The 15247-nt window shown below is 43.4% G+C and overlaps 1 protein-coding gene across 1 annotated transcript in view; it reads left to right on the top strand.

The window, feature by feature from the left end:
- Rapgef4 (Rap guanine nucleotide exchange factor 4) overlaps positions 1 to 15247 on the top strand; it is a 297243-nt gene that overhangs the window by 228513 nt on the left and 53483 nt on the right. Inside the window, 4 exon segments of the mRNA XM_048345237.1 lie at positions 109 to 255; positions 2367 to 2482; positions 6980 to 7068; positions 7412 to 7490. Coding sequence (XP_048201194.1) covers positions 109 to 255; positions 2367 to 2482; positions 6980 to 7068; positions 7412 to 7490 — 431 coding nt within the window.

The following is a 15247-nucleotide window of genomic DNA, read 5'->3' as shown; positions in this document are numbered from 1 at the left end:
CCTGTTTGGGCATCCCTCTGTAGGGCCCATTTATAGGCACCATGCTTTTCAGGGTCAGTGGTGGGTGGGTATTTGCTCCATTTCACCAGAATGTGCTACTCTCTCCAGGGCGTAGTCTGCACCCTGCATGAGGGGGATGACTTTGGCAAGCTAGCACTAGTGAATGATGCTCCCAGAGCCGCCTCAATTGTCCTGAGAGAAGATAACTGCCATTTCTTAAGAGTTGACAAAGAGGATTTCAACCGGATCCTGAGGGTGAGTCCAAAGCAAAGTATGGCTGGGGAATCTCTCATGTTCCCTCCTCAAAGAAACCAAGATTGGAGTGGAGTCCTAATTAAGCATGACTATTGAGTATGAGTTCAATGTGCTGGTGTGCCTTCTGGAGTCCCGGTGCAAACAGCACAAGTAGGATGCTGTGCTGGACCAAATGCTTCTGCACATACCTGTTACCAGTCCATGGGAAGCCATGCACATGGGTGTCTGGGAAAATATTAGCTTAGGAAGTTTCTCTCTGGCTTTCTGGGCATCCATTTTTGTGTCCTTCTTCCTCCCCTCTCTTAGTGGCCCCTCCTAGTGGCTACCTCTCCCCTTGCTCCCCAAATTTGAGCCTTTCTTCTATCTTCTCAGTCTCTTGACTTTGATGGAGTGATCACGTGTTAATGAGAATTAACCCAATCTTGATTACTCTAACCAAGCATTTTCATTTCCAGTGCTTCCTCTTAAATGGTTTCACACTAAAGGCATTCTGGTTGTTGTTTTTTTTTCTTTGCCTCTGGCAAGGAGATGAATGATTGAAGTGATGGGAGCTGGGCAATCATACTTAAAGTTGGCTCTGAAGAGGAGCCTGCTCTCTAAGTGTGATAAGGTATTTGTGGGAGTGCAAGGTGTTTAGAAAAATTTGTCTGGGGTACTCTTCCACATACAGTCCTGGTCCTGTGGGAGGGATGACTGGCAGAGGCCCTAATTGTGGATGATGACAATGTCCCATCATCATACTCTCTAAGTAGCCTGTGTTCTTTTCATCTTAGATGGAGTTCCCCCAGGAGGCCTCGCTAAGCACCTCTGCTCGACTCCCCTCTTCCCAGAGCAGCTCCTTTCTTCCCCCTCCTAGTGGATGGACTGTCCCTCCTCCTCCCCCACTTCCTCTGCTTTCAAACACTTCCGGCAACAAATTTTTGTCCTAGGAATGTCTCAATGTCAAGAGAATTAAATTAAAATTGATTCCATTAAATAGTAAAAGAAAAAAATTACCACATAGAATTTAAATGGGTTCTTACCAGATGCTTGTTAAGATAGATGGAAGCTAAATGTTGAGGAAAAATACATTTAAAACCATACTGAGGGCTAGGAATATGGCCTAGTGGTAGAGTGCTTGCCTTGTATATGTGAAGACCTGGGTTCGATTCCTTAGCACCACATATATAGGGAAAGCCAGAAGTGGTGCTGTGGCTCAAGTGGTAGAGTGTTAACCTTGAGCACAAAGAAGCCAGGGACAGTGCTCAGACCCTGAGTTCCAAGCCCCAGCACTGGCAAAAAAAAAATTCTGAATGGGAAAGAATGGGAACAGATGACACTGTATGAAAGGAAATGTACTCATTACCTGATATATGTAATATATCACTCTATCACCTCTGTAATAACAATAATGTAAATTCTAAAACAAAAATAAATAAATCCATACTGAAGTAGAGAGGTAAAGTTGACAAACACTTAGAAGTTGACACACAGAATTTATACTCCATCAAAATATTCTTTGAAGGAATCAGATTTAGACCATTTATTGTTGATATAATTTATAAAGTCATTCAAAATGACTGAAAAAGACGTCTAACAGAATTCAAACTGATTTTTTAAAAGAGCAGTCTTGATTAGAGACAGAGGTGGTGCCATTGCAGTACAGGGGTTTGAAATCAGGGCTTCATGCTTGCTTGGTGCATGCTCTACCACTTGTGCCATGCCCCCAGCCCCAACGTGCCATGCCTAAGGAAACCAGATGCACTCAGAAGCAGAAAAGAACTTTGTGGAAGTCAAATGCGGTTCAGCACATATTTTTATGAGATATACATCCCCTCTCCACCATTGCAAACAATTGCCCAAAGATTTCTCAGAGCCAGGCATGTCACTCTGTGCTGCTGGTTTTCATCTGGAATAAAATTAGAGGGTTTTTTGTTTTTTTTTAAAGGCATGTCTCGAGCCTCATCTGGTTCTCCCTCTGACCAGTCCAGCCCTTGACTTTGAAAATGACTTAATTTGTAGACGCAACAATTAGCATCACAAGCACCAAATGAGTTTCTGAAACGTTGGAAATTTTTTTCATTGTCTGAGTATAAGGCAGCATCTGTATGTGGTGTAATTTGTATTTGCAGGATGTGGAGGCGAATACAGTCAGACTTAAAGAACATGACCAAGATGTCTTGGTGCTGGAGAAGGTCCCAGCAGGGAACAGAGCTTCTAATCAAGGAAACTCACAGCCTCAGCAAAAGTATGTGTTTGCATCCAACATTGTAATTGCCAGACTATGATTAACCTTTTCACACCACATCGTCATCTCTACAATAGCATGTTCTTCTTTTTTGTGTGTGTGGAAGATGGCAGCAATGTGACTTTTTTTTTCCTCTTTCTCTATTGACTAATCATACATCTTGTGGAGTATAAAGTATCCATATCTGGCACTGCTTTGAGACTGGCTGCTTGGTAATCTTGGAGAGAATATTCTCCTCCACTCAAAACCTTTCTCTCTGCACCCTATTCAAGCACCCGAGTGGAGGAACAATGGATTACAAGGCACTCAGTGGATGCAGACCTCTGGATGGTGGCAATATCTGGTATTTGAACATCTTGTGGAGGATTTTTCATGGTGTTTGCATCTGATCGGAAGGAGTGTCCTTGATGGAAACCCAGATTTCAAATATAAAAGTACTGATTTTAGCCCATCTCTTTGATCCCTTACTGATTTTGCCAGTGTGGCAAAGAGATTTGCTTGACATTGCTCAGGCTTCCTGTTTAATATGACTTTTTCAGTATTGCTGTATTCAGTTCTACATTTTGTTACAACCTCCTACCTGCATCAGACCTTTTCATTGAAGTAGTAAAGCAGGAGAATTGGGAATATGGCTTCAAGAAGTCCTAGGAAGCCTAGCTACACAGGAGGCTAGGATCTGAGGATTGTGGTTCAAAGTCAGCTCAGGCCGGAAAATCCTTGAGACTTTAATCTCTAGTTCACCAGCAAAAAGCCAAAAGTGGAGCTGTGGTTCAAGTGTCAGAGCACTTTGAGAGAAAAAGGTCAGGGACAATTGGCCATGCCATGAGTTCTAGCCCCAGTACTGGCATGTCTGCACACGTGCACACATACACAAAGAAAAAAGTGCAGGTTTTTATTAAGCCATTTAAGAAATATCCATGAGTACAAAATAATGCACTATAGAAAATTAGTTCTTTGGAAAATGAAAAGCCACCTTCTCAAAAGGTAATTTTCCATATTGAATATTCTGCAAATTAGACCAGAGTTGAAAAGAGTCTAAGTAAATAAGTTGGGACTAGCATTCCATTACATGCCAACAACTATGTCCGAGGAATGACCTAAATGTTGGAAAGGCCCAGAGTACCTCTGTCTTCAAAAATTGTGCTTTTGAAGCTCAGAGAGTGTTACCTCATTGCTGTCAATCACTTTTTCCTCTGAGAAATGCAGAAGAGTTTATGTGTACATTTTAACCTTCCCAAACTGGTAAATCGCCCAAGCAATTCAATTGTGAATATGACTATTGCAATGTCAGTAACAAGGCAGATACATCCTATGGGATACTTAAGCATTTGCCATTTTGTTTGTCTTCCTGTTATGTGGGTTCCGTAAGGAAAAAAAAGGGGGGGGGGACTTAAACTTGGGAAGGACACTTTCTGTTTTGCTATTGTTTTGCTTTTTGCTCCTATTGCTCCATTGCTGTCTCTCTCATGTTGCAAGGAAATGGTCTTTCCCTCCTCTCTCTAGCCTTTCTTTTTTCTTCTAGATACTGATAGAACAATCTTCCTTTGGAGACTTGGTATTAGGGAAATTTTTTTTTCCATCACTAGTGAAAAACAAGCTGCCACTTATATAATGTGAAGAAGTGAGGTGGCTTGACTTGATCTGTGATGGCTCTTTCATGGAGTAAACTGACAAGAGCCAGGCTGTCTGGCCTCAAGTGCTCTTGACCTCACGTTAGACAGAGGTTAAGCAGTAGGCTCCTGGCAGTGTCCCACACAAAAGAAAACCATAAAGTGGTGTGATGTTGCCAGATATGAAACCTCAAGATCACAGACTGATCTAGCCAACAGTTTCCAACCCTTCCTCTCCAGAGTTCCCAGCCCTTAAGGAACTCCAGCTCTGAGAATCTTTTATGAAGGCTGAGTAGGGCAGCCATGTGGCTACACCACTAGAGGGCATCTGAGAGCCAAAGAAAGATCTGGTGGGGTGTCCCACTGGCCAGGCAGGCATAACATTGTAACTAGTGAGGTGAAAGATTTATGACCAGCCTTAATTTGCTTTGTTCAGACCTAATACTCTAGCCAAGAGAAATCCAAACAAAGAATACCAGAATATGACCTCCACCTGCTAGCAGGATGAAAGTTCCCACAAAGGGAATAGATTTCAAACTGATGTATCCATCAACATTGCTGACCATAAAGCTTATAATTAATTCGGCAGCAGCTCCCCAATGCCATGTGAAAAAATAAACAGATGGTCTTTCTTTACAGATTGTTTTTTCCCAGCCAGTTTTCACCTGAAGAATGAATTTATACACTCATTTAAGTATATATTTTTTTTTAACTAACTGAACAAAGAAGGCCCTCTTAAGAGGAAGGTTTTTTTTTTTTTTTTTTTTTGGCCAGTCCTGGGCCTTGGACTCAGGGCCTGAGCACTGTCCCTGGCTTCTTCCCGCTCAAGGCTAGCACTCTGCCACTTGAGCCACAGCGCCGCTTCTGGCCGTTTTCTGTATATGTGGTGCTGGGGAATCGAACCTAGGGCCTCGTGTATCCGAGGCAGGCACTCTTGCCACTAGGCTATATCCCCAGCCCCAAGAGGAAGGTTTTTAATGACAAGGTTCCCTGTTCGAAATGACTGCAGGCAGTTACTTGTTCTCTGAATACAGCATCTTTCTATCTAGGCAGAAAGATTCTGTGGATCACACACTTGTTTTCTGAAAGCAGACAGATAGCTCATGCCACAGCTCTTCCCTTCACTAATTCTGACTTACACTCAATGCTCCCTCCCCCACATACATCTGAGTATTTTCTCCTTCTGCAGAGTGTGAGAATATTTAATTGACAGGAGTAAATATGACCTAATTCAGTGCTCACCTCGTCTGGGACATAGGAAGCACTGGACAGATGTGGAAGCACATATTCCAGGAATGCCTACAGGAGCTGAGCAGTATCCCCCAGTGAAGCACTGGGCATCACTTACAGATAGTCATTACCTCCAACATTCATTACCTTCAATAGAGTTGCAACCATTGTCGCCTGCCTTACTTTGAGAAAGAGGTCATATTGTAGAGATCAAAGTTAGATTATTTTTCCTGGTACTTTTCCTTTTTCCTCCTCTAAGTTGCAAAGCAGCTGGGTTTCCTCAAAGACTTAACTCTTTAGCTTCCTTTTGAATCTGTGTATGAATAATTTCAGGCATTGGCTACATTCCAAATAGACAACTCTTGTTCCTTATCCAATCCAGGTCACCTTATTGCCCCAGTCACCATATTTTCCAATGCTCAGGGTCCTGTAATAACATGCCTCTGCTCTTGTACTTTAGCAGAAGGAAAGACCTAGAGGTTTCACATGTTACAGAAATTCCTGAGATCTTTTGTCTTTTCTTTTTTTATGGTACTGGGGATCGAACCCAGGACATTGCACTTGCTAGGCAAGTGCTTTGCCACTGAGGTACATCCCAGCCCATCCTGAGATCTTAAAGCCTTTCCTACAAGGCCTCAAACAGTCAAAGAAACATACTGCTGAGGCAGCAAGAGCCAAATTCTACCCCTGCATTCTTAACATTAGAGAATTTTCTTTTCATTCGTGGCTTTTCTTTCCTGTCATTTTGCATTCAGCAAAATGCCAAGCAAGAAAGAAGAGCTGTAAGCTCCAGAAGACAAACGACCAGAATCAGCTTCATGTACTTTGTAGCTTCCATGAACTGCTTCTCACCATCTTGACTTTGACTTTGAAGCCACCTACATTCAATTTAAAGAGTAAATATTCCACCGTAAATTGCAAGGAATCTTGGATGGATCTCCTTAACTCATAGCTATTGCCAGCCTCCCCCAAATAATTTATGTTTGACAACAAAATTCATTATATACGTTTTCCCTACTGTTGACTTCTTTCCTATTCATGATGCTACTAGAGTTTGTTTGCTCATTGCTATTTGAAGTTTTGGTTTTTTCTCTTGTTTTATTATTAGCTGCATCTTCGAAGTACATACCAGTGTACAGTTGGGAAAGAAAGAATATTCCACAAATAGGCAGGGGTATCCACTGTGGGACTGAAATTTTGCTGCAGATCAGCCATATATGGATAATGAAGTTTCCTGTCATTCTACACACACACACACCTCTCTCTCCCCTGGCCTGTCCCATCCTTGCCCTGCCCTGCCCTGCCCTGTGATTTATATGTTCCTTTCCATTTCTCTTTAGAACAAGGCTGGTGTTCCTTAGTTTCTAGCCTGCTAAGAAACTTCTTCTCCAAGAAGTTTACTATAGTTCCATGTAGGGAGAAAAAAAAACACAGCATTTTTAATAACCGCTCACATTGTTGATTTTCTATTGTCTTCTGTAATGGGCATGGAGACTATACTAGCCACAAGTACTCAGATTTAAATATATATATGTATATGTATATATATATATATATATATAAGGAAAGTGCTTTATATACATAAGGAAAGTGCTTTTCATTGCTATTTGCTCATTTTTGAAAAAAAAAACTAAAGACAGTTTTATTTTTTATACAGGTATACTGTGATGTCAGGAACTCCTGAAAAAATTTTAGAGCATTTTCTAGAAACAATTCGCCTTGAGCCAGCTTTAAATGAAGCAACAGGTATGCACACAGACAAGGTTTGTGTAGCCACTAAACCCATGCATAGCATTGATTTTTCTTTTTTAAAATCCTGATTTACTCTCAGTGGCAGTTTTAGAGGGAGGTGATATGTATTGCTGCTTAGAGTATCAGCTGCGTTGTGACTCACCCTGTCATCTTAGCTATTCAGGAGGTAGAGATGGAGTTCTGTTGATATTATTTCTTATGAGGTTCATCCAAGTACAGCACAATCACCCCCCTGAACTACCACAGAGGAACCAAGGGATAAGAGCAAACAAATAGATGCACCTGCTTTCCTAATGGCTTCACAAGAACCTCACTTCCTTTTCTATTTCCCTTCCAGATTCCGTTTTAAATGATTTTGTTATGATGCACTGTGTTTTTATGCCAAATACCCAGCTTTGCCCAGCCCTGGTGGCCCAATATCCTTTTGTTGTGGTAAGTCTCTGCTCCTCGGAAGACACTGCGCAGATCCATAGCGCTTGCCTCAGCTTCTGAAAAGATAAGGCGTGGCCAACCAGTGTGTGCTTTCCACTCTCCGGCACACTCTAGGCAGGGCCAGCATTTTCCCACAGACTCCAGTTCTTTTACCCTGCCCACTTCAGGAATTTCTGACTCACTATCTGCCTGAAATGTAAACCCCCTTCCCTTAGGGTTTCAGTCCATTTTCTTTTGCATGCACAGAATTCCTGGGACTAGATAACTTAGACAGAAAAGAGGTCAGTTTAGCATATGCTTTGGGAGGGTGGAAGGCTTAGATGGGGCAGTGCATGTAGCAGGATCCTTGCAGTATGTTGCCACGTGGAGGAAAGCAGAAGGGCAAACAGGCATGTGCAGGAGCCATGCATCCACACAAGGGCAGCCTTGATTTCTAACAGCCAGAAGTAACCCATCGCACAGATATTCCATTAATCAGCTATGAGGGCCTTGAATGGTAGCAGCAATTTCACTTCTTAAAGGTGCCACGCCCCCCAACACCCTCACATTGGAAACACATCTCAACCAGAGTTCCAAAAGAGACAAAGTATACTCAAACATAGCACTCGCAAAGGTGAAGCTGGGAAGAATGCACAGGCCTGGGAAGAAGGAGGTGGACAGAGAGATCTGGGACTGTTGTTAGGGATGGTTCCCTAGCCTTGACAAAAAAGACTGTCTTCACAGGCTGCCTGTGTTCTTTGTCTGAGTTGCCATATTAATCCCTGCTCACCTGCAGGGATAAATACTAGGTGCCCTTGTCAGGTAGCTGCTTTTGCATTCTTCCTAGCCCATTCCATTGTCTCCTCCAGAGCCACATATTGCTTCCTCTGATGCCAGTCTTTATCATTGTCACATTGTCTTAAAGCACAGAGAGAAAATGAAATTCCAAGGAGACAGTTTCCCTAGACAGCTGGAAGAGTTCTAGACACTTCTCTACAGTGTTTAGAATCACTCTAGTGATGAACCATATCTTGCACAGAGAGACCATTCAGAAAATGTTAAGATGAATATTATGTTTTACTTCCACTTTGGGAAGCATGTGCAAGTATATTATTAAATAGTTTTATTTTAAAAGCAACAAAACTTTTTGAGGAATCAAATACATTGAAGGAGAGAATCAATCTTTCCTTCCTTGCTTCCTTGCTTCCTTCTTTCCTTCCTTCCTTCCTTTCTTCCTCTCTCTCTCTTTACCTCCCTCCCTCTTTCCTGCATTCCTTCTTCCCTCCCTCCCTCCCTCCCTCCCTCCCTCTCTCCCTCCCTCCCTCCCTTCCTTCCTTCCTTTTGTAATCCAATCAATATTGGCATGTTTTTCTTTTTCACAATTATAATTGCTCTACCAGATTCTCATTTTCTTGCTCTCCTATAATTCTCTTTGAAGTCAACAGAATGTGTGCTAATGGGAGGCTTGAGTTGAATGTGTTACTCAGAGGGAGCTGCAGAAGTGAAATGTGGGTATTTATTTTCCTGGAAACTATATTTCCAAGTAATGACAGCTTAATGAGACTTCCATATATTATATATTCTTTCTGGCTCATACTCACTTTTTTTTTTTTTTTTTGCCAGTCCTGGGGCTTGGACTCAGGGCCTGAGCACTGTCCCTGGCTTCTTTTCACTCAAGGCTAGCACTCTGCCACTTGAGCCACAGTGCCACTTCTGACCATTTTCTGTATATGTGGTGCTGGGGAATCGAACCCAGGGCCTCATGTATATGAGGCAGGTACTCTTGCCACTAGGCCATATCCCCAGCCCTCATACTCACTTTTTTCTCAAGTAAAATTAAAACAATTCAGGAGCTCTCTGCACTTTCTACTCCATACATGGTGATCATTATTAGTCCTTTGAGATTTGTTAGAAGGAAAATGAAAACTACTGCTGAGTTCAAGGTTCCTATTTTCCAAGGGTGAACATGTTGATAATTGGAACCTGAACAAGGTCCTGACACTAAGCTGGTGCTTTCTGTAAATTCTGATTTCGTCACTTAGTAACTCACTTTCTTCAAGACTCGACTGAGAACATTCAGATCGCTGACTTTGGTGTCTGTGCCATAAAACTATTGATAGGAAGAAGGAAGACAAGAAACGCAACAATATAGTCAATTCTAAGGACGGGAACATTGCTCTTGCCTAGCAAGTGTGAGACCCTGTACCTAAGTACCTCCTCTTAGTAGACTGAGGAAATTTGGGAAGGCTGGGTGTCATTTATACTGCCTGGTGTTCTCCGGTTCCCTCCTTCACACCTGGCCCTGTGAGAACTTAGATTCTCTTCATCCATCTGGTTTGAATCAATTCTGTATGTCCAGTGCCATTTGAAGAACATGGGCTATGTAATACCATTTTATCTTTATAGGATCCTGCTGGGTTACTGTCAGCTTTATAACAGATGGGGATCCTGAGGTATACTCTACCCCCCAGTGGCCTGGCCTTCGCAGGGCCAGTGACAGTCCTCAAGTCCTGTCCTTTAGAATGTACTTCTTTTAGAAGTTTGAGATGCTCAATGACTTTTTAAACCTTGAACTGGGGCTTTAGAAGATCTCTTCACAGTCTATGGCATGGCATATATTTGTTTTGTTTTGTTTTTTTGCCAGTCCTGCGCCTTGGACTCAGGGCCTGAGCACTGTCCCTGGCTTCTCTTTGCTCAAGGCTAGTACTCTGCCACTTGAGCCACAGCGCCACTTCTGGCCGTTTTCTATATATATGGTGCTGGGGAATCGAAACCAAGGCTTCATGTATACGAGTCAAGCACTCTTGCCACTAGGCCATATTCCCAGCCCTGGCATGGTATATATTTATCTGTGCTTCCTTTAGCCACGCAGGCATGTTAAAACCAGATAAAGTGGCATGTAGGACTTCTATCTATCCTACAAGTCTCTTGGTAATTTTCTAGGTATATTCCTAAAATATGTCACTTTCCATTTTCATAGTTTCTCCAACTGCACAAGGCCCTTGTGGACCCATCTTTCCGCATTCACCTGGAGAACTCAGGGACACCACAAAGGCCCGAGAGGAGGCCTGCTGGCAGCTCCGTTTTGAGGGAATAATCAAGAAAGGGCTTTGGATCAGTGAACTTGTCCAGCCAGTTCTTCCCAGTAGAACTTTCCACCACGGGCTAACCCAGTAGAGATTTAAAATTAGAACTGTGAGGAACTGAAATTTTAAATTCAGTGTTCATGAATTTAAACGTCCCCAGGCACGTAGGGTGGTGGCTACCACATGAAACAACACAAGTCTAGTTCTTAGATACTGGGTGGAAACAGAGTTTCAACAGGAATTACTATCAGTAGCAGTTGGGGATGGGAGGATGGGACACATCCTGTGAGTAAAAGGAAGGCTCTGTCCCCCAGGTTAGATCTGAGTGTGTGCCTCTGTGTCACACTCATCAGTACTCCACTCCCTCCAGGAGGTGATTTACAGGCCCTAACCAAGCTAGGTTTTTCTGGTCTTAAAGCAACATAAACGAACTTTGCCCAACTTAAGGAATGAAGTGATTCATCAGAAGATAATAGCACAACTCAGAGAACTGAAGAGATCTTTGGAATCTCAGGCCTTGGAAGGGAGCCTGGGGGCCGACATCAGCAGCCTTATGTTGGGGTCTCTGCGCCAAACCTCTTGGGCTCTTCCTCACCTCTTTCCCACATCCTTGGGAACGAGGGTCTAGTTGACCTTGTGGTCAGTCATTCGACATATTGGTCAGTTGGAGGCACAGTACTTTCCAGCATAGTTTCACAGAGACTGCCTGCCAACAAAAATAGCTAATGTACCAAACAAGTGACCAATTGGCGATGAGCAGGCAAACCTCACAAATACACTACTTAGTTGTTGGGGTTCTGGACACCCCCTTTCTCCCCCCACGGGGAGAATGGTAACTACAAACTCTATAAAAGAGCACCCAGCCTGGCCCTCCGCCAGCGGAAGGCCAAAGGCGTGCTCACATGGGCAAACGCTAAGTTGAGGACGGGTTGCTGAAGCTTCCCCTCCCCCCAGTTCCCCCCACATGTTACCGAGGGCGGAGGCGAAAGGAAGGCATCAGGGACACGCTGCGGTGGTGGAATGCGTCTCAAAGACTTTAATATGGAAGGGCACTTATATAGAAGTAATGGCGGGAAGGAAAGGGGGCTGGCCAAAGGGTCAGTCATAGGCTAGGGGTCACGTTCATCAAGTGACATCACGAAACTTCCCTTTGTGGGCGGGACAACCCCATCATGGTGGCATGCACGTGTTCACCTCCCAAGGGGTGGAGGTCAAAAGGTGGGAGGGGCTTCTATTGTCCCAAGGCTGGTGGAAGGGCAGTCTTTCCCAGGCCCTAATAATCCCCAACATCTCCCCCTTTTTGTTTTTTTCAATAAGCAGGGGATGCTGTAAACACATGGCATGTGTGGGCATAAGGCAAATGCTGACATAAGATCTGTGGGGCCCCTTCCACAAAACTGGGGTGAGGGGTAGGTAAGGGTCCATCCATCTGGCTATGTCCAGAAGTCAGAATCCTCAGCTGGTTTCTGCCAAGTGCAGGAAGGTGCAGACAGCAGCCCTCTTTTGTTGGTGAGGTAGAAGCTGAAACTCTGGCATTCCCGGCAGTTCACAGTAGCTGATAACTCAAACATAAGTGATTAGTAAAACATTCTTTTATATAAACATTGAAGCCAAGGTGTTAAACCTTTGCATTTACCCTTTTAAACATTTCTATCATAAAACATTGGGGTTGAGTGTCAATACCCTCAGCTCCTATTTTCTTTCCAACGGGACTCCCCAAGTCTAGCAGCAGGGGGAGAGGAAAGGAAGAAGCATGGTGCAAAATTCCTTTGGTTTCTTTGTGTGACGCTGTAGGCAGTATTGCCACAGCAAAACATTGAGCCATGAGATGCTCAAGAAGGAATCTAGAAAGCAAACAAGGAAAGGAAGCTTGGTTGCTTCCTACCATAGGTAGTCCTACTTTCCATGAGCCATGAGATGCTCAAGAAGGAATCTAGAAAGCAGACAAGGAAAGGAAGCTTGGTTGCCTCCTACCGTAGGCAGTCCTACTTTCCATGAGCCATGAGATGCTCAAGAAGGAATCTAGAAAGCAGACAAGGAAAGGAAGCTTGGTTGCCTCCTACCGTAGGCAGTCCTACTTTCCATATTTTCATGGGAGAGCAGAAGTCCAACATGGTCCTCCTTTTCCTGGAGAAAACAAGAAAACATTTCTCCAGAGTGGGTGCTCTGGGTTTAATTTTCCAATCTGGAAAAACACATATACTGTACTCCATCCCACACTGATTCGGGGAAAAACACATATACTGTACTCCATCCCACACTGATTCGGGATGATTTAAAATTTCTGGATAATTAACATAAGCATAACTAATCCTTAATTAATCCTAGGGAATCCTTAATTAATCCTGGGGAATGCCTCCCCCTTTTGTTTTTTAAAATTATGACACCGGCGGCCACCAGGCAGGGAGTATGGATGGAGGTCTCGTCTTCTGTAGCTACTTCCTGCTGTCAAGGGGGCGACGTAAATCAAGGGCCCCTGGTCAGCCTGGCAGTCCGGTGTAGCTGGCAAAAAGTCCCCATCATTACCATGAGTATGGTCACTAGGGCCAGAGAGCGCTATGGTTTTCTCCAGCCCCCCCTGAGTCTTTGGGCATACCCAGAAGTTTCCAAGGCTGGTGCCTCCAGGGTTCAGGCCTGTGTTAGGGTGACGACTGTGAACGGCAAATTCCCCATTGGTGATCTCAGCAAGAGATGTTATTCTGTCAAAAGACACTTTTGAAAAGGTCAGGCAAAGTATCGACAAGTTCTCAGAGCTGGTTGGCATGAATGGCATAGAACACACCCTGGGCATAAGCCAGGAACAGTTCCCTTTTGGAGCATAAACCCAATTGTAAAGTGAACGAGTAAGGAGAAACGACTGAAAGAAGTGGTTAATGATAGAAAACTGGTTTGGCATAGCCAGTCAGAGGCAAAATAAATAAATATATATATACACCTATATACAACTGGCAAAAGAGAAGGAAATGGACAGGAATTATCTCTCTCGATTTCCCGGCTCTGATCCATTTTGAAAGGGTGAAACAAGGCATCTCCCTTTAGGATAATATGGCACCATTCTCCTCTCACTCCACTCCACCTTTCCGTCTCCTGGACTGGCCAAGTCCCAGGAATTTCAACGTTTGTGGCTGGAATTGCATTTTTCCATCCGCATTTGAACTCGGGGCCTGAGCACTGTCCATGAGCACTTTTGCTCAAGGCTAGTGCTCTACCACTTGAGTCACGGTGCTGCTTCAGCCTTTTGCTCGCTCTCTGTGGTTGAGCTCTCAATCTGGCTCTTTGCTGTTTAACTGGGAGGTGGGATTTTGGAGAGATTTTTTCCTTTTGCCCGGGCTGGCTTTGAACTATCCAGGGAGTCATAGTCCTACAAGCCCTTTTTATTCCCAATTGAGCAACAAGGAAAAAACACAACAGAGATAATCCATTTGTAGGTCGTTGAGAACTGACCAAAAACTGCTTGTGAAGGTTTGGCTATAACACTTAGAAAACATGAGATTTACATGCCATCAACTTGAATCACGCCGTTGAATCCCACTGGCAAGTGAAAGAGAACACAGATAAATGACAACCAAGGGCAAAGGGTTAAAGCATTGTGGAATCCTCAGTCTCGGAAGTGGCTGCGTCCCTCATCCCCATTTGGCAAGTTCCATGCCATGCGATGGGGAACTCGAGGCAAAGCTGTAGTGGTATCTCTTGCTCACATCTTGCTCTGGGTTGCCTGCAAAATTTCTATATAGATTGGTTAGGGTGTTCAAAATTTTTCAGCACTTCTGGCTCTGGTATATCGAAGCCCTTCTGGTGTAAGCAGGGTGAAAGGACTTTCTTAATCACAAAATTTTAAGACTTTTTTAATCCCAAAATTTTACCTGGCTAGCTGTGACCACTAACATAACTATGGTGATTTAACCTGGAGTAACTGTTAAGATGGAACTATTCACATCCTACTCAAGGCTCATAAATCATTCGAGCAGCTTCCAATGGGAGAGAGAGCAAAGAATCATTAGTAGTGAAACAAGGCAGTTCGGGAACAGAATATGGTGGCATCTTCCTATCCAGGAGCTGCGACCGTCCATGCGGCTAGAACATCTGTCCACCTGTATCCTATAAAGCAGTATATTAATCCTGGGTCAGGAAAGTTGAGGTTAATGGTCACATTTGTATGAAGCAATCTCAATTTCTTGATCTTGAGAGTTTATGAGAACACAGGAGAGAAAATGGGAAGGTAAAATCTTAATTTATGCCAAAGAGTTGTTAAGGCTACATGCACACTTAACTTTTAACACACTGAGTATAAAATAACATACTGGTGAACTTTTACCACATGTTGCATATTTGAACCTTATGGAAATTTTTATAGGCACCTTTATCTCCATCGAACACCGGGATGGAAACCTATTGTTATGCTTTTAAATCTTACCAACAACCACACGCGTGCACACACACACACACACAAAAATACCTGAGCGCTCTTTAAAATTGCTTTGATTGGCCATTTAAATTTTCTGGAATTCCAGCGGCAAATGATATTAATTTGCCCATTATAGAACCACGTGGTTGAATAAAAAACAAAAGGGAAACCTGTTAATTACACACTCCCAACATGACAATTTTTAAATCACAGTGGACAAGCAAACCCTTTTATCCATCTAGAAAAACTCCAGTTGATTTTATCTCTTTGA

The sequence above is a fragment of the Perognathus longimembris genome, chromosome 4, assembly GCF_023159225.1.
Source record: "Perognathus longimembris pacificus isolate PPM17 chromosome 4, ASM2315922v1, whole genome shotgun sequence".
NCBI classification, from domain to species: domain Eukaryota; kingdom Metazoa; phylum Chordata; class Mammalia; order Rodentia; family Heteromyidae; genus Perognathus; species Perognathus longimembris.
Note: the sequence above shows the minus strand (reverse complement) of the source record. Positions and strands in the feature narration are given on the sequence as shown.